The following is a 21105-nucleotide window of genomic DNA, read 5'->3' on the forward strand; positions in this document are numbered from 1 at the left end:
ACCCCAGCGGCCAGGCGCTCTCACGGGGGCGGCGGCACTCAGAGTCCCCGCGCAGGGGCGAGGCCCAGGGGCGCGCCCGGCCGCCGCCGGTGCATGTCTGCGGGGCGCGCAAGAGTGGGGGCGCAAGAGCAGCGTGGTGTCCCCTTGAGGCCGGCGCCAACTCGCCTTGCGTCCTGCAGTGCCCTCCCAGACGCGCTCCTCTCCCCCAGCCTCTGGGCCTCTGGGCCTCTGGGCTCCAAGGGGAGGGCTCACGTGGAAACAGTTTGCCCCGGCGCCCCTAAGGCGACGGCGGGGTGGGATGGGGCGGGGCGGGGCGGTGCAGGGGGCGGGACCCAAACTGACCGTGGACTCCTGCCCTCCTAAGGAACTGGGGGCTAGTGAGGCTTTGGGCCTTGCCTCTCAGGCTGTCTAGTCCTTTGGAAATAGCCCCAGCCTGCCCCTCATCCCTCCTCGGGAGGGTCCCCATCCCAGGTAAGGAGGGGAGGTTGTTCACACTAACCTCTGGCATCTCTCATACCCACCCCTCAGGGCCAGGGTCAAGAGTGACCTTGGGTACAGAACCCCAGCCCCTTACTCAGGTCCTGGAGGAGCTCCAGAGACAGCTCCCCACCCCACCACACCCCCGCCCCTGGAACCAAGGGAATAACTGGCTGGTGGGACTTTCCCTCCCCCCAGACATTCCCAGTATAGGGATCCTCCTCCAGTGGGGATAGGCCCACAGGGAGGGACCTTCTGGCCTCAGGGCAGGAGTACAGAGGCTGGAGGTCCCAGTTGCTCAGCCCCACACCCTTTGTGGATGTAGGCCTGACCCTTACTGCTTGCCCACTGGGTGCAAAGCATGAGCAGAGAGTTCAGCACAAGGGTGAGTCCTTCCCTCCAAAGACCTCTGGCCAGCAAGATTTCCTTCCACCAGGCTTGTGTGGGAGAGGGGTCCTTTCTGACCACCTCCAGGCTGAGGCAGCAGGTCTCTGGGGCCAGACCACGCCCACAGGCCCTTTGGGTTCAGTCAGTGAGGGGGACCTCTGAGGCTGGTCCACCAGGAACAGTGGCTCGTCCCTGGCCCTAGAGGTCCTGGTCCTGGTCCCTGCCTAGCACAGGACACTCCAACCTCCCTAACTTACTGACCCAGAGAAGGTGAAGGTGGACAAGACAGGAGGCCCAGCCTCACAGCCCCCACCCCTTGCAGAGCTAGGTAGGGAGGGTGTCAGGGAAGTGCACACTCTCACCCTCCTGCTGTGACAGAAGGGCGACCTTCAGGGACAGCAGAGGCCAATTTGGCATCTCCCAAGCACAATGCTAAGGCCTCCACCCTTCAGGAAGCAACATCAGCCCTCCTGTCCACTGGTGAATGGTGGCCATGATGGTGGGGGTGGGTTCAGTACAGCCCCACCCTGGAACCCCAGCACATGACCCCTAGATGTGCTTTGCACCCAGCGTGCTCAGGACCCAGGTGTGGAGTTGGCAAATCCTCAATTCTGGAGTCCCCACCCAGGGCTGCCAGACCTCTCCACGGGTCAGACCCTGCTCTTCTGGGCCACCTGCCTCCTACGGGACTCACCTTTCTGTGCGTGAAAGCAGAGTGCACTGGCAGTGAACCCCAGCTCTGTCTCACAGAGGTTCCCCATGGCAGAGGGGAAAGGGTGGGTGGCCAGATATAGGCCTGTAGCAGTGAGGTACTGGGGCAGACTCCACTCCCAGGAGCCCGGAACTCAGGGACAGGCCCTATACAAGTCACCAGCTCTCTGGCTTCAGCATCCCCTCCTTCAAAATCACCTCAAGACACCAAAAGGATCCTCCCTCCTTCACGGGATCACATGCACTATAACCCACTCCCTGCTGTCACTGCACTGGTTCTGGACTCCATGCGCCACAGATCTGGGCTCCAACTTCAGGCTGCCCTAGGAGAGGGGCTCAGCCTCAAACCCAAGCCCTAGAGAAACACAGGGCTCCCTGCTGGCTGCCCACCAGCTGGATGCAGAGGGAGGGTGCTCCCTCTCACAGTCTGAGCTCTGTGATGAAATCCCCAAAGGCTGGAGAATTTTCCCAGGGGAACAGTAGGAGGCCACTGGAGTGCTGCTTCCAGTGTCCATGGATAGTAAGCTTTGTGAGGGACTCTTCTTCCTTCTGCACAAGGAAGGTCTTCCTTGAGAGCGGTGGGGGATAGTCAAGGGCACCCACAGACTCCTTCCAGAAAGGGCAACACGAAAGAAGGGAGACACACTTGGTCCAACAGGACAAAGGTCATCTTTTATTGAAGCCAATGCAGGCAACAAGCCATGGGCACCACAGGGTCTGCCTCCACCACTGACTAAGGGCTGTTAAAAGTTGAGATTTCACATACAGTAAATAAGGTGTTGGGTAAACTCTAAATCTGGTTACATTCAGCCTCCCAACAGCCCCAGGAAACATCAAGGATTTGGAATGGACGCCAGTGGTTATAGAAGTGCCCTTAAAGCAGGCCATGGACCAAGTGTTGGCTGGCTCCCAGCAAAGGAGGGAGTATGCTCCATCCACTGTGGCCATGCACAGATAGCTCCTGGCCAGGGTCCAGGCCAGGTGGGCCAGGGTCCCAGCAGCACCACATTGCCTCCAAGACTCACCCTCAGGTGGCAACACTCACTGTCCCCAGGCCAGGCAGGTGTGACCCCAAAGACCCCACCTGTAGGCCTGAGCCACTCAGCAAGGACAGGAGTCTCCACCAACACAGATGAAGACAGCATGAAATTCAGGAACAGAAGCATAATGAAAGATTTTTTTCCCCAAAGAGGTGGGCCAAACACACTCAAGCGGTGTAATACAGAGCAATTTTAAATCCACCGACCACAAACAAAGCCAGAGTCGAGCATGCAGGCTGTGCTTCAGCTCTGCCACTTGTCTCTGGGATGAGTCTGGTTTGTGGGCCTCAGTGGGGACCCAGTGGTGACTGATGGATGGGAGGCCACATCTGCCACTGAACAGCACCACTGGCTCCGTCAGTGCCCCACAGATGTCAGTTTTCCCAGTGTGATGCATCTTCAAAACACTCAGTGCAGCTGCAGTCATTAGACACAAATGTTGAAAAGGGAAGACATGGGCCCTTCAGGCGACACAGGTCCCAACACGGAGACCATGCCAGCTTTGACAGTGAATCCACGTGTCCTCCAAGGGCAGCTTCCTTTATGTGACCCAGAAGAGCCAATGATGTGCTCAACTAGTAAGGACAGTACAGCCTACCTCTAAGGTGCAAGAAAGTACCAAGTGGAAGGGTCCAACAGTGCACAGAACCCACCCTGGGACCAAGGGTCTCCACCTAGTGGCTCAGTAAGACAAGTTTCTGCCAACTGGACACGAGAAATTCAGAGAAAAGATTCTGCAGACACCCAGCACCCACCCTCCCGCCCCACAGCACCCAGAGAAGCTGGTAGTCCAACTAGGCGGACCACAAGCTAGCTGCCTGCCATTCTCAGAGGCTGCTCCAAGTAAAGGGTGACACCTAGTGGCCACAGAGCAAGCAGACTCTTCTACCTGGACAGAAAAATGAAGGAGCACTTTCCAGAAGAAATTTGATTCACTCCAACTGACCATAAATATGTTTTTATGATGAGTCAAATCTCCTCTCTCCTGGGTCCCTGTCCATGCTGTCGCTGGCCCGCCGACTGGCTCTACCACTTGGGATGGTGCCACAATGCAGGCCCTACCCCAGCTCCAGCCCTTTCCTGCTGAAGAGTCCAGAGCTCTGCCAAGAACACACGCAGAGTGTTTGATAGGCATTGAGTTTTATATTTTTAAGTGACCAAATCTAATTAAATGAAAAACAGGTTTACTAAACAGGTCCAAAAGACAATACAGGAGATAAGCTATAAAACCAAACGTGAGCGGCCCTCGTAGACACTGGCCCCGACACACACCACACCAGGTGAGCAGAGGGAGCTGAGGATCTCATGTCTCCTCCAAATCACACATTTTGGTTTTTGCTTTCCTTTTAAGGTTTTTAAAAAGAGAAACCCAGGAGTCCGGCGGGCCCGCCCTGGCTCAGCAGCATGTCCAGCCCGCCTGTGTCGAGCTCTGGCACTTGCATCTGCAGCGACAGGGTCCTGGCTCTGGTGCCTCTCATTCCTGTGCGATGCTCCTCAGCACGTACTTGACCGTGTAGGCAAAGGCTGCAAAACCCACTATGACAAACAAGTTCGCCAGGGCACCGCCCAGGAGTCCATGGTGCCGGTTGGCCTGCTGGAGCCCTGCAAGGTGGGGCCCGGCCCCCGGTGCATGCCCATTGAGAAGCTGGACCCCATTCTGGCCATGGTGCATCTCCCCATCAGGAACCACATCTGGCAAGGGCAGAGTCTGTGGCCTGCTACTGAGTTCATCTTGTGCTTTCTGTTTTTGTTTAATTTCCTAAGAGAAAAACACAGGAAACCATGGCTGGTCTGAACAAACCAGTTCTCCAATTCCAAGGAGCCCAGGGCCGTCACTGAGAATGAAGGACTCCATTCTATGGCCAAATCCTGACACCCTGAGGTGGGTATGGCTCCTGGTCCCATTTTACAGGTGAGGGGACCAAGCAGGCTGCCAAAATCACTACCCTGTGCCTCTCAGCCAGGTTAGAGATACCAAGGCCTCAACCACCAGGAAGCAAGCTACCTCTGTTTACTGCCACATTCTCTGCTGCGATGCCAAAACCAGAGAGCACCCAGCCCCACATGGCAGAGGAGGCCCAGCCTTCAAAGCAATAAGCAACAGATGAGCCTCCTCACCACTCCTGGCCCACCTGGGGGTGGCCACTCTGACTAGCAAGCCCAGACCCAACACCACCCCCACCCATTCCTCTCTGGGCTTCTTCTGCCTCTCCTGCCTTGAGGATCCTGGAGGGGGCCTAGCCCTGTGTCCCCAGGGTATGTGTCTGGAGGCATGTCCAGCAGATGACCTTTGAGCCTGTGTGACACCTGTGACATCTGCAGGAACACAATGGGGACTTGTAAATATCTTCTCTTTGGAAGACTCGAATTTGAAAATGCTTTTACAAAAGGAAAGACAAAACCGAGCTCAGCTTTCACTTTCTTACCTCCACAACTTCAGGGAACAATTCACAAAAGACTTTATCTTTTAAATTAAACACTAGACTCTGTACAGCCAGTTGTCTTTTCTAGGAAGAGAGAGAAGGAAAATGTCACTCAGAAAGCTAATTTTAATTCTTTCAAAATTCTAAAAACAGACCGTTCTAGAGTTAAGGGCTGCCTTTTTGTATGTGTGTATGTGTGTGTGTGTGTGTGTGTGTGTGTGTGTGTGGTACTAGGAATTGGACCCAGGGCTGTGTGCATGCGAGGGAAGCACTCTACCCAAGGGCTGCTCTTCTTGCTGGAGAAAGTGCCTAAGAGTCTGCTCTCCCCGAGTCAAGGTCTTACGAAGGTTTGTGTGTCTTCTCATTATAATTAATAACATTAAACTTGACTCCCGTTTTAAAAATGGAAATGCAAGCTAATAATGAACACACAGTGTACTCCCAGTCCAGAGTCCCCCAGACCCTCTAAGAAGAGCTGGAGCCATAGTGATGCTTAATTGCTTAAGGCCAAGAGACTCCATCAGCAAGCACAGAGCAGAGCAGTTCCACGAAGTGGCCAGGAATGAGGACACCACAGAACCGCGCATAGCTTCCACCTGCTGACGAAAAAGTGGCTGTGCATCTGAGGAACACAAATAACCATAGACAAGAGGGAAGGCCAAGGTGCCACCAGAGGCCTGGAGTGAGGCGCTGCTACACCTCACCGTGAAGTCCGAGGTCTCTATACTGCCCAGGGTGGGGCCCTTCTCCACCATGAAGCTCAGGAGCCCGGTCAGGATGGTGGAGACAGACCACGCTGGGTTCCACGTGTCTGGGTGGAAATCCGTGATAGAGAGACACAGCCTGCAAGAAAGGTGCTCTATGAGCAGAAGTGCACTCCCTGTCAGCCATGGCTCAAAGCACTGCCCCCTGGAAGCTTACCTCGTGTTGCACTTAAACCTTCCATTGGGAGTTATCATGTAAATACTAGGAGGCTTAAAAGGAAATTCTCTGGGAAAAATTAGCTTTCCATGATAATAGCCACCTGTATTGAAACAGAAAGGAAAGAGCCCTGTCATCACCAAGCACAAGGAGATCTAGCCCCAGTCCCTCTCCATTGATTTCCACCACACGCAGTCGCCACTGCCCTGTCCCCGTCCTGGCTCACAGGTTCAGCACCACTGGCATTCTCCAGTACTCAGGCTCCCCTAGCACCTTATCAGTCTGACCGAGCACCTCACCCCATTCCCCTTCCCCAGAACACTCCCTGGGAACTCATGACCACTGTGAGCCCCACTATGGCTATGGCACACCTCTCCTCTCCTGGGACCATCCATGTTCCCCTGAGAGCAGAGTAGCTAGAAGAGAACATGCAGGTGTCTGCCAACCTGCAGTGCCTCAGGAGCTGCACACAGCTCAATCCTCCCCTATTCCAGGTCCCAATCCAGCAACTCTCTGACTCTTACAGTGCCCATTTCTTCCAGCCCAACCATTCAGAGGTTAGCAAACCCTTCCTAAAGAAAAGTACACTTGAACTGGGTGTGGTGGCCTAAACTTGTAATCGCAGCTACTTGAGAGGCTGAGATAGGAGAATCAAGAGTTAGAAGCCAGCCTGGGTAACTTAATGAGATCCCATCTCAAGATTTTGTTAAAAGGGGTGGAGCCTGGCACAGTGGTACACATTTGTCCCAGCTACTCAGGAGGCTGAGGCAGGACTGCTTGAGCCCAGGAGTTCTGGGCTGCAGTACAATGTGTTAACCAGGTATCCAAGGTAAATTCAGCACCAATATGGTGCCTCATGGGAGCAGAGGACCATCAGGTTGTCTGAGAAGCAAGCAGACCCAGGTCAGAAATGGACATATTAAAAAAAAAAAAAAAAAAGGTTGGGGTCTGGGAATGGATCTCAGTGGCAAAGCCCAGCATGCATGAAAATCTGGTTGACGGCGCACACCTGTAATCCCAGCAGCCTGGGAGGCTGAGGCAGGATCTCAAGTTCAAGGCCAGCCTCAGCAACTTAGCAAGGTTCTAAGCAAATCATAGAGCCCTTGTCTCTAAATAAAATATAAAAAAGGGCTGGGGATATGGCTCACTGGTTAAGTGCCTCTGGGGTTCAATCCCCAGTACCCATCCCGCCCCGCACGCCAAAAAAGAAAGAAAGCCTGGTTCAATCAAGTACTGAGGGGGGTGGGGGTGACAAAGAAAAAACACCTGAGCCCACACTCCTCCAATTTCTGCCAACTGTTCCCTCACTCTCATGTAAGCCCCTGGAGACCCATCTGCAGTGTTTTTCACCAAACCCTCTGCCTCCATGCTCTCAAGTACACCCTGCTTAGGCTTTGGCCCTCACCATGGTGCACCAAGCCTGACCTCAAGCCTACCCACAGGTCCCCATGGCATCTCACCACTTCAGCAGCATGGTCTTAACAGGGATCACTACGGACTCTGTGTCCTTGAAGCCCTACAAGGCTTAGTTCCTCCCACATGTGGCTGCCCCTTATGACTCCCTTGATGGCTCCCCAGCAGCTCTCAACCCTGGACCCAGGGACTCCCTCCCTCCCCAAACTCCAGAATGGTACACTGACCATCTACACCACACTGCCCCAAATGTACACATCCAAGATAGAAAACATTTCCCCCAAATGTCTACTACATCCCATCAGCTATTCTGACTAAAATCTGAGACCCCACCGTGCCCCTAATATTGCATCCACTCTATAAGCAAGGCCATTCTATAAGCAAGGCGCCCCCCCCCCTTCAATCAATCCAGAGCCCAACATGCCAGACAAGTTCTGCATCCCCTGCCTGTGACCCTTCACCATGACCTCAGGGCAACCCCAGCCCTGTCACTCCAGGCCTCATACCCCTCCTCCCAGCTGCACTGAGGAGTTGGCTGGAGACACCTGAGCAGAATGTGCACTGGACAGGACTCCCTGACAACACACGCAGGGGTGTGTGTGACCATCAGGCTTGAAAAGTACTGGGCTCTTTCCCCTCTCCCAAACTCCCTGCTGCCCAGAGCATAGTCCTACCTCAACAACCCTGGACACCCTTGTCCCCAAATAGCCACAGGTCTCCTGTGCTCCAATGCCATGCTGAGTAGGTAGGGTGCAGTGCCCCACCCAAGATATGAGCTGTACTTCTTTACTCTTTGCCACTCCACAAAGTGACAAGTGCCTGAGCATGGGATGTAGTGGCTTCCTCTCTGGGCACCGCCCTGGGGCCAGCATTCAAGGACAAGGGAACAGTTGTGGAGCCAACAGTGCAGGGACAACATGGGCAAGGGTCATCTGTGAGGCAAGCTCACCAAACTGGAGATCAGAGCACACACATGCACACTCAAGAAGATCAACAAGAGAAGCTCAATCAGGAAATGAGCAAAAGCTTTCAACAGGCACTTTTCCAAAGAGAAGGGAGGAGCAGCCAACGTGTATGTGAAACTCCCTCAGCTCAGGGCTGATCAGGAACCATGTGACTGAGTCAGCAAGGAAGAGGGCCATTTTTAGCTTAAAGAGGGTGGTAGAGATAGGCACCTTCCCACCTTGCTGTGCACACAGACTTCCACTGGCTGGTGGTCCTGCTTTGTTATGTACTAAGGGCAAGAGAACCACACACATCAGCACTTGTCTACAGAAGTGAAAAGTGGGCAGCACCCACCTGCCTTTCAAGAGAAGGGTCAGGTGAACGGACACTGGGCAAGAACCAAGCAGAGCAGGAACCTGTATGAGATGTGAACTAGTGCAAACTGAACAGCAAGCCACAGAACAGCACACACACAGAGCTCCTCACCATGAAAAAAAAAAACAGAAGTATGTATTTCTCTGTGTACAAAAACATGTATTTTAAACTGCAGAAGATTAAACTGACAGTGTGGTTATTAGCATTTGCAGGAGCCCCAGGAGATTTCATCTTGTAAGTATGAGGAGGTACCAGAAGGGCACTTTCATCAAACTATCCAGAGAAGCCAGATCCTCCTTCAGAGATCAAAGTGCAGCTCCTTCAAGGACATAACTAGAGTCTATAAGAGCTCCACCACCACCCCAGCCTGCCCTGCAGAAGCACAGGGAACAAGCTTCCCCAAGGTCCATTAGGAGTGGGCCACAGTGAAGCTTGGCCAAGCCCTGGGGAAACAGACCCACACAGGGCACTGTCCAGAAGCCCCCACAGTGCCGACTCCACACCTGCATCAACACCCACTGGCCAGGCAGTGCAGCACTGCTCTGGCTCCCCACTTGGCTCCACACTGTCTCTCCCATCCGGGCACCTGGTCATCATTGCTGGAGCAGCAGAACAGGTCTGCAGACCTGTGGCTCTTCCACTTGACCGTGCTTTTAAAACGTGACTTTTAGCAATTCTAGGTCCTTTGCCTTTTCATGTAAATTTTATGATAAATCTATCTAAAACTCTGTTGGGACTTTGACAGGATTGTGTGAATTCCAGATTATTTAGTGAAAATTCTTTAGCAACACTTCCACAGGACTGTCAGCACGGGTGTGCCTGAAAGCGCCAGGAACAGGACTGCCACAGAGGAGCCCCGGGCAGGCAGGGTAGGCCAGAATATCAGGAAGTTAAAGCTCATAGTGCCAGGAAGGAATCAGTCAATGGTGTCAGATACCAGCACAGCCCCTGGCTGTGGCACCTCAGAGGGGCTCCTTCAAGACCCTGTGAGACTAGTGTCAGCAGAGGATGAGGTTGCAACTGCCAAAAGGGCTTAACACACTGACAGCCTGGGAACAGCCCCACAGAGAGCTGCACAGGGACAGGGGACTAGGAAGACTGGAGTGAAGGACCCCAGAATTGGGCAGGGCCATACAAAAATATGGAAGCACAACTGACAGGTTAGGGCAGGCAGGGATCTGGCTGCCCCCAAGGCCCCACCCTAAACACCCTCTTCTCAAGCCTGCCTCTTCTCAAGCCCCGGTCCTCACCAGAGACAACCTTGGCTGGTCCTGTGGAGGGTGTGGGATTTGTTACAAAATTAATAAACGTTTACTATTTATTTGGAAAATATGAAAAGAAAAAAGATTAAAATAACTTACAGACCAGCATAATCCACTTGCTTGAGTTACTGCTCATTCATTTTTGGTATATGTTCTTCAAGTTTGTTAGCAATACACATGTACTCCCTAAGTATTTCCATTTTATCTGGACCAACTCTTTTTAAGCCTTTCACCACATCTCTAGGGACTCTTGAGGGGACTTCTCAAACACATGGGCCACATCCTCCAGCTCATGCCACTGTACACAGCCTTGTCACAACATGCCCACCCTGCAGGAACGCCACTCTAGATGTGCTTCCCTGTAATCTTAGAACGGGACTCCTGGGCCAAAGGGAATCCACTGTAAGGCCAGCAAAACATCAGCCAAACCACCTTTGAGAGTTGTCTTTCAATTCTTAGCTACCCACAGCTCTCCCTTGACCATCCAAAGCAGCAGTTTTTTCTTTCTTCTTTTGGTCCTAGGATCCAAATGAGGGCCACACTGCTGAACCATAGCCAGCCATTGCAGTGCTTCTCCAATTCCTCTGCACTCTTGGAGTCTTATGCAAAACCTCCATGTGTGGGCAGACAAAAGCCTACTACTCTGGTCATGTAGAGTCAGCCTCATGGCTGAGAAGCCAAGGAAATGCCCACCTTGACCAGTACTCTGCCCTGGGTATGCCTGCAGACCTGGTCCAAACCCAAGGCTGCCACAATTCTCCCTACAGGCTCCCAGAGACTTGCTGGCTGACAGCTCCTGCCTACTTTGTGAACAACCAAGGACCCTAAATGGTATCTGGTAACCTAAGGGGTTAGGCCACTGGGTGAGGCCTGGTAGCAGTTAGGAGAGCTAAGGAGTCAGGCAGGTCCTATGTCCTCCTGAAGCCACAAGAGGGGGCCCCATTTAGCTCAGAGATTGTTCTGAAGATCGCACTGAAAATGCCTAGCAGACTAGGCCTCTTTGAAGATACTGCCCCTGGCCTTAGAAACATAAAAATATGGTCACGTTTTACTGTTTATCCCAACCTGGTTTTCGCACCTCCAACTGTGCTAGAGGCTGGTAGAACATGAATGCTTACAGTCAGTCCCTGGAGACTTAGACACACCAGCAAAACCACTTCTAGGGCTTGGAGGAATACCAGGACACGTTCCAAGTAGGTGCACTTTAACCACTGTACATACAAACTAGAAGGACTATCCTCTACAGAAATTGATGTTCAACAGGCAGGTCCATTCAAAAAACACTCACTCACCTTCGTAAGGGGTCATCTCAGGGCCACGGACAACATAGTGCCTGGAAAAGAAGAGAAGAGAAAGTTACTTGGGTCTGGGCTGGAGTTGTAGCTCAGTGGTAGAGCTCTTGCCTAACACGTGTGAGGCCCTGGGTTCGATCCTCAGCACCACATATAAATAAATAAATAAATAAATAAATAAATAAATAAATAAATAAATAAAGGTGTTGTGTCCCACAGCTCCAGGTCCTCAGCCACTTGTGCTACAGGCACTTCAGACACTTTGCAGCAGGAGCTCAGAGGCTGCACGATTGTTTCTTCCACAGAACTGGGAACTGAACCCAAGGAGCACCCAGGGACACTCTACCACTGAGCTATCTCCCCAGCCCTGACTTGAGACAATGTCCAAGTTGCTACGGATGCCCTTGACCTTGCACTCCTCCTGCTTCAGCCTCCTGAGTGGCTGGCATCACAGGCATGGCTACTATGCACAGCAGAGGCTGCATGTTCTAAGTTCCCTGAAGCATTTCTGCTTCCATCAGGCAACAGACAAGGAGTTAGCCAACTATAATCAACTGAAGATTTTAAAACTTTAATCTTTTTTTTTTTTTTTTTAAAGAGAGAGTGAGAGAGGAGAGAGAGAGAGAGAGAATTTTTAATATTTATTTTTTAGTTCTCGGCAGACATAACATCTTTGTTGGTATGTGGTGCTGAGGATCGAACCCGGGCCGCACGCATGCCAGGCGAGCGCGCTACTGCTTGAGCCACATCCCCAGCCCAAAACTTTAATCTTATAATACATTAAAATGTACTTGAGGGACTGAGGTTGTGGCTCAGTGATAGAGCGCTCGCCTAGCACGTACGAGGCCCTGGGTTAGAACCTCTGCACCATATAAAAGTAAATGGGTCCAATGTACTTGATAATCCAATAATTGTATTACTGCCATTAAAGGATTCAGTTATTTAAAAACAGAAGCAGAAATATAGAATTTACATTTTTTATATCAATCACATAGGCTAGACAGGGCACAGCTGGTGATGTGAGACTAGCTTTCTGTGTTGCCCACCTGACACAGATGATCCTGAAGAAAAGGAAACTATCTCAGCACAACTTTCTTGAGCAAGAGGGACAACTTGTGATTGACTGCCCCAAAGCCACGGTACTCACACAGAGCTCAACCCAAACCAGAAGTGCCAGTGAAGAGACTATATTCTCCCATGCAAATAAAACAGATGGTGGCTTTAGAAAGGCAGCAAGGTGTCTGGGCTTTACCAGTTCTCACACAGAACAACCAACCAGAAAATCATGAAGCAGGTGAAAGCGACCAGCAGCCAGCACCTGCTGACACTTGGGACTCCAGATACCTCTCCCACCAGGACACGAGCACGTGGCATCAACAGCAATGAGGCCACTCGACCTGGGCTAGCTGCTAAGATTTACAGTGGCTTCTTGTATGCAAGGTTCCAGGACGTAATCCCCCATGTTGGGGACATCAAAGCCCATAACAGCTGCTCAAGCGCCTCCTATAAGATGGTAAAGTACTTGCACAGAACCAACACATACCTCCCCCCCCACACACTTCAGATCATCTCTAGAGTCCTTACAATGTCTAAAACACTGCAAGTGCCTTGAGAATGGCTGCTATACTGTACTGTTTAGGAAATAATAACAAGGAAAAAAGTCTGTACACATTCAATACAGACACAACTTTTCTCATCTGAATATTTTCAAACTGTATTTGTTGGTTAAATCCATGAATATAGAACCTGCGGACACTCAGGGCCGACTGTCACCTTATGTATGCCAGGGGACTAGGGACCAATCAAAGGGCTTAAAGCTAAGGACACAGTGCACCAGAAACATGGCCTAATTAGAACTGCTCCCAGGCACTGTGCCCAATCTGAGAAAACCAGGAAGTGCTGATGAGCACATCTCTCCTTGGAGCCAGCAGTCTACTATGCTTAGAGGGCAGGAACTACAGGCTTCAGCTCATTGTAATCCTTTTTTTTTTTCCCCCTAGTTGTAGTTGGACACAATACCTTTTTATTTATTTTTATGTGGTACAGAGGATCGAACTCAGTGCCTCATATGTACTAGACGAACACTCTATCGCTGAGCCACAGCCCTAAACCCCTCATCGTAATCCTTGTCAGGAAAAGCCCAATAATTCTTCTCTCAGCAACAGGAGACGCCCATGGTGCCATACGAAGCTCTCACAGCAGGCTTGAGCCACCCGTCCTGGGCGGTTCCCACCACCCCAACTGACAACATGGGCATAGATGGTATAGTTCACACTGAATCCTGCTCTCCTCCTAGGAATCTGGAATTTGAGTGGGTACCAGGCAGAGGGTGCCTATGTGACCAGCGCCCAATGAAAGCCTGGGTGCTGCATCTCTGAGGAGTCTCCCTGGTTGACATTCCATATCTCATTGCCAGGAGTTCAGGGCATCCTGTATGCACACCCAGGAAAGGGACCTAGCTGCCATGCTCTTCTTACCCACCTCTTCCTTCTGCTGATTCTGCCATCTTTTCACTGTAATAAATCTAAATGATGGGCTGGGGATGTGGCTCAAGCGGTAGCGCGCTCGCCTGGCATGCGTGCGGCCCGGGTTCGATCCTCAGCACCACATACAAACAAAAGATGTTGTGTCCGCCGAAAACTAAGAAATAAATGTTTTAAAAAATTCTCTCTCTCTCTCTCTCTCTCCTATCTTTAAAAAAAAAAAAAAAAAAAAACCTCTAAATGATGAGTCCTCCTAGCACATCAAAAAAATCTAGGTGGTCCTGGGAACCCCTGACCCATAGATTCGTGTGGGGAAGGATTCCCACACAATAAGGAAGTTCCCATGAATCAGGGAAGAGGTAAGCCACCATGGAACAGCCCCCATACCTGCCAGCTATGTCCTGGGAGCAGGGGAGCACTCCGGTGCCACTGGAAGCCCCCCATGCTGAGGGGCTTGACCTCCCCAGCAGGAGCCCCACCTGCCAGTGCTAGGCCTCCTCGGTGATCCTGGGAGGGGATCCTGTGTAACCTGCATAATGCTTCTTTGTAACTCAGTTAAAATCTTTTTGCTTCAGATTTTTAAAAAAGTGAAGTATTTTTTGAAGATCAAGACAAAAGATCCAAACAAAGAGAAAGTGCTTTCTAACACCTCAGCCTTATATTTCACGTCTCATAAAATTGCCAGCTGAGCTAGCCATGACATTTCAGTAGAGGTGTGTAGTTCCTTTTAATTCGGCCAAAGAGGTAATGGTGGGGGCTGGGGTTGTTGCTCAGCGGTAGGGCACTCACCTAGCACGTGAAAGGCCCTGGGTTCAATCCTCAGCACCACATAAAAATAAATAAAAACAAAGATATTGTGTCCAACTACAACTAAAAAATAATTTTTTTTTAAAGTTTACTTAAAAAAAGGGGGGGTGGTGGTATGGTGGAATGGATGCTTTCCACAGGCCCTCTGTCAGTCCAAAGATCAGAGGCACCTGGAGTGTCAGGACCCTGTCACAAATACTCCCAGGTAAATTCAAAAGCAAAGTACAGGAGAGTCTAGAAATACAGGCTCTCCTCCAAGCGCTGCCTGCAGGTACACATGATCATCAGGCATCCTGCACACCTGAAGCCTGCCCTGGGACCCCCCCCAAGAAGGGTCTCTTTCCAGCTCCGGCCTAAGCCAAGCAGGACCCTGTAGTATCCCTGGCATGCCACCAGCTGGGAAGAAGACCAGAGAGTGTCCTCAGGTCTCTTGGTGTCCACTACAGCTAAGGGTGCAGCAGTGCCTCTCCACAGCCATGCCCAGGAGCACCAGGCCCTCTAGTTGGGCTAGTGGAGAGCCTGTGTGGAGCAGCAGGGCACAGGGGTGGCACAGACAGTCTTACCATTCGAGAATATTGGAAGGGAGGGGCTCGGCGCAGATGTAAGGCACCGGGTCTTTCTTGATCCGAAGGTAGTCCTGCTTCAGTCTTTGGGTTGCTGTCGTTGGGGCTCTCTTGCTGCTGCTGCTGCTCATCTATTAAAAAAAGCACTCCTGTTTACAGAGAGAAGATACACACACTGGCTCTCCCCACCTTCAGGCGCTTCAGCAGTCATGCACCTTGTATTCCTTTACACAGCGGGTCATCCTTCTGGGCCCCTAACCCTCATTCTCTTTCCGTCTGTTCCCCAACATGTACTACTGAGCACCCAACAGATGCAAAAAGACAAGGAGAGCCGTGAAGGCTCACGCCTGTCCTCTAAGAACTTATGTGAGTAAAGACAACTCACTTAACAGGTTGTAGGTAAATGTGGTGAAGCCAGCCTGGACTAGCTCCAAAGAGTAGCCAGGCACATCTTCCAACTCTTCTCAGCAAGGCCTCAATAATGGAGAGTATTCATTTCAAAGAAAACTGGCAAGCATCACAGACCAGCCCCAAACTCCCACCCTATAAGTCTGTCAGTCCAAAGATCTAACATTTACCACTGGTCATAAGAGACAGGAAAAGAGAAGCTCTGAGGTTCAAGAGACGAGGACTTTGAAAAGATTCTGAAGCACTCACTGAGTAAGCGGGAAGGCATGCCTAGGGGACTGCACTGATCATTGTGTTGGATACCTAAGCACAGCAAAACATTGGGGGACAAGACTAGCTGGTGAGGCGAGGCAAGGCAAGGACAGGTGGGCCAGGCTGCCAAGCAGAACCCCAGAAGGGTTTTAGATCCCAGCCTTAAGCAGATTGGGTCTTCTGTGGGAAATGTCACTCTGGAGCATGGAACATACAGGATGGCACCTTTGTGCGTGGGGAACGAGGCCACACCATAACAGAGTGGATCATGGACCCTGGAACCCCTCAGTCATGCTCCTGAGGTGAGGAGGGGGCAGCAATGAAGTATACAAGGCTCCCTACTGACATAGACATCAGAACAGCTCTTATTCATTCTCTTTTCTACACTGGAGTTTCTCATAAATTAAGATAAAAAAAAATTTTTTTTCAGCTAAAAATAAAGTGTGGTAACCACTGGCTCAAATATGACAGAGGGGATACATGGGGATACACCGGATGAAGAGGACAGGAAGAAGCAGGAGATGTGCTCGGATAGACTAGGAAAGGTTGGAGGTGGGCAGTCAGAGAGCCATGGCTATACCTCGTTACACTGCTCAGACTCGCCCCCTCTGTAGCCTCCTCCTCCTCCTGCCACCAACAAAAACTGCCACTGTGTCCCCAACTCATCTCTCCTGAGTGCTCACAGGTCAAAGACTTTAATAATAACCCCAGACACCAGAAGACATCAATAACAACCAGTGATCTCCATCCTAATCTCCCAGGGAGTACAAACCAGAAGTCAACCCAGGTTTGGGGACGTGCAGGTATGGTTCCCCCTGGAGGGCTGCGTGCTCCTTCACCCTCTTCAGGGTCTGCCTACATGTCATCTTACCTAGAGGTCTCCAGACTCTTGGTCCCTGGCCTGGCTGACTTTTCCAGAGCACCACCACCACAAACTATTGTATCTGCCTCCCCACCTGCTCGCTCCTCTGTACCCTCAGAGCCTGCAAAAGCAGGGCTCAGCCAAAGCACCCACTGCACTACTCCATGGACATGGCCTCAGCACAAATGCCCACCCAGCTTCCAATGGGGGTCCCCGATCCTTGTAACCCTTATTCACTCCTTTTCTGTTCCTACTACACTAACCCCAATGCTGGACCTCATTACTCTTCCTGTCAGTCACAAAGGTTCTAGTCTCCCCCATTTCAATCCATCTGAGGTACTTATGTCAATATTTTTGATCACCACCTCCCTACAAAGGTCCTTCGGTATTCCCCACAGCCAAGCAGACAAACACCAACAGCTCCCCTGTCTGCCAATCCCTTGAAGTAGCCCAGACAGTTCTCCTACCTCTCAAGGCTCCTGATACAGCCTGACACACCCACCCATTCTCATGGCTGCTTCCCAGGCCAGTCTGAAGGATTGAAAATACACCTAGGCCCTACTCATTTCATTCACCACATGCCCCTCACAAGCCCAGTTGCTCTAGACAAGTGCACCACCCCATCCTTCACCATCAGCCTCCACAGCCCAAACCACACCCAGTAGAGGCCTTTTAGGCATCAGCAAAGGGGAGGACAGGCTCCATTGCTTGACCTTCCCCAAGAGTGTCAGCACCAAGAGAAGGGTAGAGTCCTTCTAGGAAAGGAGTGCTTCCACACAGCGCTGTTCCCAGGCCTGGAATGGGATGCCCTACAATAGAAAGCTTACTTCACACCAGCACCTGGTGAGAAACCTGACAATCCACAAGCAGGTCCACCACCCAAGATGGAAATGTTCGTTCCTGCGATTAACACTCCACCATGAACAAAATAATTCACTGGGTAGCTCAAATACAAACTCTGTCTAGACTCAGCTGAGTAGCTGGGTCAGACCCTTAATGACAGTGGTCAGCCATACAAAATGAACAAAGCAGATCCTGCCAAGTTAGTCACAAGAAAAACTTGTCTCTCAGACTTGCCTTTATTTACTCATTCATTCCTTTTTGCAGTGTGGAGATGAGCTCAGGGCCTTGTGCATACTACGCAAGTGCTTTACCCCGAGCCCCGTACTTGCTTTTAGACGCATAAGTTTTAGTCATATTTACGATTCAACTACTCAGTTTCCCCAACTACCCTCCTCTGCCTCACTCAGGACAATGGTCTCCATCCCCTGGGACAGCAGGCAGCTGTCTCTCAATTCTCTCCACCAAAATAAGACAGGGCAAGGACAGGGAAAGTCCCACAAAGAAGTGGAAACACGAAAACATAGTAAGAAGTGTATGTGCTTCAGGCTCCCTTCCAACCAAGTTCCCACAAAGCACGCAGGTGTGTCACATGAAGGAAAGAGTGCACACAGGAAAACACACAAATGTGGCACAAATTTAAAAATACATATATATTAACACAAAAACTGACAGAAAGCAACCTGAATCACCTTCAAGGCTGGGGGGGGTCACTATGCCAAGGTGGTGCCTGACCGATATCCATTTTCCCCGTTCCTTTCTCCTCTAGACCTCTCTCACATGAGTGCATAAAACTCAGGTGATAGTGTGGCACGAGATCCTGGTCTGACTGAGCACATGACATACCCAGGCCCAGGACTTCCACACAGTCTTTTTCCAGACTGCTACATAAGCTGGAAAGGAAAATCCAGGGGTTGACGAAGACAGCCCCCCACCACCACGCAAGAACAACACTGCCTGAGAAAAGAGCTGCTGCAGAAGTCCACAAGGCCAAGTGGTGCAGATCACCAACTACAAGTTCTAGCACCCAGATCTAACATGCCTGAAGTGTAGGAAGTGAACTTTTCAGTTAGGTAAAAGCCTGAAGTCCCTCTCTTCTAAAGCCACATTATACCAGACCACCTGGACTGAACAGAGCTCTGTACCACTGCCTACAGACAAATGTGCCAATTGTTCCATACTCATTAGCTGCCTGCCCCCTGGGTTGTGTGCAGCCTTGCTGCTCTTGTAGGAAACTGAAGGAGTTACCCGCACACCTGCTAAGTGGTATTCACTGAGGCGGCGGCGGCCGGAAGGTCACTGGTGGGGATGGCGCAGAGGCGGGCAGGGAGGCCGGGCGCAGGGTGAGCGCTGGCTCACCAGGCGCGCCCCGGGCCCACCCTCCCGGCCGCACCTCCTGCTCCCCCACGCCCAGGGCACGATGCTGGCAGCTCTGCTGGGAGCTGCCAAGTAGTTGAGGTTCTAACTGTTGGGAGTGAAGCGGCGGCGGGCTCAACGACAGCCGCCCTCCAAGCTCACGACTCTCCAGACACGTTTACAAACCAACATCAACGCTAGCTCCGCCTCCAAGGACCCGCCAGCGTCCCCAGCAGGAGGCCTCTTCACGGGAGACCCTGGCGTACGGTCAACCAAGTCGCCCAGCCGGACCGTGGACCACCCGCGGCCCGGACCCCGGGCGCCCCGCCGTAACCGACCTCGGCTCCGGGGCCCCGCGGGCGGCGGACGCGAACCGGGAAGGGCCGTGCGGTGACCCCGAGGCCCCGCGCCCCCCGTCCGGACCTGTGGCCGGCTCCGGCGCGGCGGACGAGCGGCCCGAGGCCACCGAGCAGCCCGCGCGCCCTCACCTCTCCCCGTCGCCGCAGGTGGGCCGCCGCCGCGCTCAGGCTCGCCGTGGTCGAGGCCGGAGCAGGGTGCGGAAGAAAAGGGCCCACGCCGCAGAGCCGCACCGCGCCGGGACCGAGCGCACAGCACCCGCCGCAGCGCCGCCGCCGCCTCAGCTTCCAAGATGGCCGCTCGCGAGGCGGGCCCTGACCCCGTTTCCGCTTCCGGTACGCGGTTCGCCATAGCGACCACTCTAGGCAGCTGGGAGGACGGCGCCCGTGTCTCTCTGTCACCCCCGCCCCGCTAGGTTGGGTCTCCGGCTTCCGAGGTGGGCGACGGGCGCGTGCGCACTGGTGGACAGCGCCGTGGGGCTGGGCCGCGCCCCGGGGCCGCCAGAATCTTTCCTCCCGGCTCCTCCCAGGCGTCGCCCGGCGCGGACGCTGTCCCGCAGAAGACCAGGAGTCAGCGAGTGGCCGCCGGCCCCCACCACCCGCTACCCTCCACACAGGCCCAGTTGGAGGGGGACCCCCGGCCCGGGGTCCAGACTCACTCCCGAGTGCCGCGTCCTCTGAGCCACCCTGCCAGTCAGCCCGGCCTCGCCCGCCCTAGCCCCTCCCGCGGGGCCCGCGAGGGCCACGGGCCAGCCCGCCCGCCCCGGCCGCGGGGACTGCCGTCCTCATAAAAATAGCTCCAGTGTCTCCTGCCAGAGCTTCCCACCCAGCCCGTGAATGGGCTCTTTATGCCCATGGACACTGGGCCCAGGCTGGACTTCCGCTCCCACGGCCCCTCCCTGGCCCTGGGGCGCAGCTCGGTGGGGCAGGGGCGGCAGGTGGCGGGTTGGGGAGGAAGAAGGAGCAGGTGGGAAGGGGGCGAGGTTTAAAACCCACCCACGCCCACGCACAGTCCTGGTGACCTCCCCTGCGTAAGGAAAAGCGGGTCCAAAAGATAACTCCTGTGACTCCTATTTTAGGATTCTGTTATGCTCTGTACGTCACTGTCACGCTCTCAGTCAGACCCTCAATATGACTCGACGAAGGACTGTTTAAATTCACACAGCAGAGTGTTTACACAACATGGCTCCTCTCCAACGGCCCACACTGCCCTATCTCAAAGTGTGTACTTCTTGCTTTCTGTCAAAAATCCTTCTGTGCCTCACTTTGACCGGTCCTGAAGTCCCTTCCTGTGATGTCAAGGACCCTCACAGCCCAATTTGAGTCATTGAAGGCCTGCTCCTGCTCCCAGCCCAGCTCCTCTTCCGTGTTCCCTTCCGCAGCCCCTGCAATGCTGGAAGACACAAGTTCATTCAATGTCAACAACCCCAGAGAGCCTGGGGCCCTTCACCTTTCCTCCCCGGCTGCGGGAAGGAATATGGAAATGGCACCCCCACACAGGCCCCACCCTCCAAAGGATCAGGACTGGGGCCTGAGAAAGCCCAGGCCTGTGCTGAGTCTGGGGGCCGCACCAGCTGCATTAGTTAGTCCATCCTTGGGCTGGAAGAGAAACTTCAGCCCCAGGTTACATTGAGGAAATAGGCTCAGAGGTGGAGTACTTTGCGTAATGCCATGAACCTGGTGAATGACAGAGCTGTGATCAGCACCAGCCCAGGCCAGTCCAGGGCCGGCTCTTCCCCAGCTTGACTTCCTTCTCCCGAGTTGTCACACCCCAGCCTCTGCCTGCTTCCAGAGCCATGGGACCAAGGACCTCAATGTGCCTTAGAGTCAAGGCTATGCAATCTGGACCCCATGGGAGTAGGGCTCCCTTCCTCATCCTAACCCAAGTCCTTTGGGGTGAAATGTCAGGAACCCAGAGCTTGCCCTGATGAG

At 52.9% G+C, this 21105-nt stretch overlaps 1 protein-coding gene across 2 annotated transcripts; it reads right to left on the reverse strand.

Annotated features, from left to right (window-relative positions):
* Positions 1-3381: 3381 nt before the first annotated feature.
* Ube2j2 (ubiquitin conjugating enzyme E2 J2) lies at positions 3382-19914 on the reverse strand. Of its 2 annotated transcripts, none has more exons than XM_026414918.2 (7): positions 19833-19914; positions 15100-15230; positions 11247-11287; positions 5960-6062; positions 5743-5881; positions 5042-5122; positions 3382-4374 (listed from the first exon to the last, which is right to left on the reverse strand). In XM_026414918.2, exons 2-7 carry the CDS (start codon positions 15228-15230, stop codon positions 4090-4092), a joined length of 780 nt encoding a protein of 259 aa, XP_026270703.1. In that variant the 5' UTR covers positions 19833-19914; the 3' UTR covers positions 3382-4089. The 2 variants fall into 2 exon arrangements, with proteins under 2 accessions (XP_026270703.1, XP_026270702.1); XM_026414917.2 differs by lacking the exon at positions 19833-19914 and adding an exon at positions 19306-19627.
* Between the last annotated feature and the right edge of the window lie 1191 nt (positions 19915-21105).

This window comes from Urocitellus parryii, chromosome 11 (genome assembly GCF_045843805.1).
Source record: "Urocitellus parryii isolate mUroPar1 chromosome 11, mUroPar1.hap1, whole genome shotgun sequence".
NCBI lineage: Eukaryota > Metazoa > Chordata > Mammalia > Rodentia > Sciuridae > Urocitellus > Urocitellus parryii.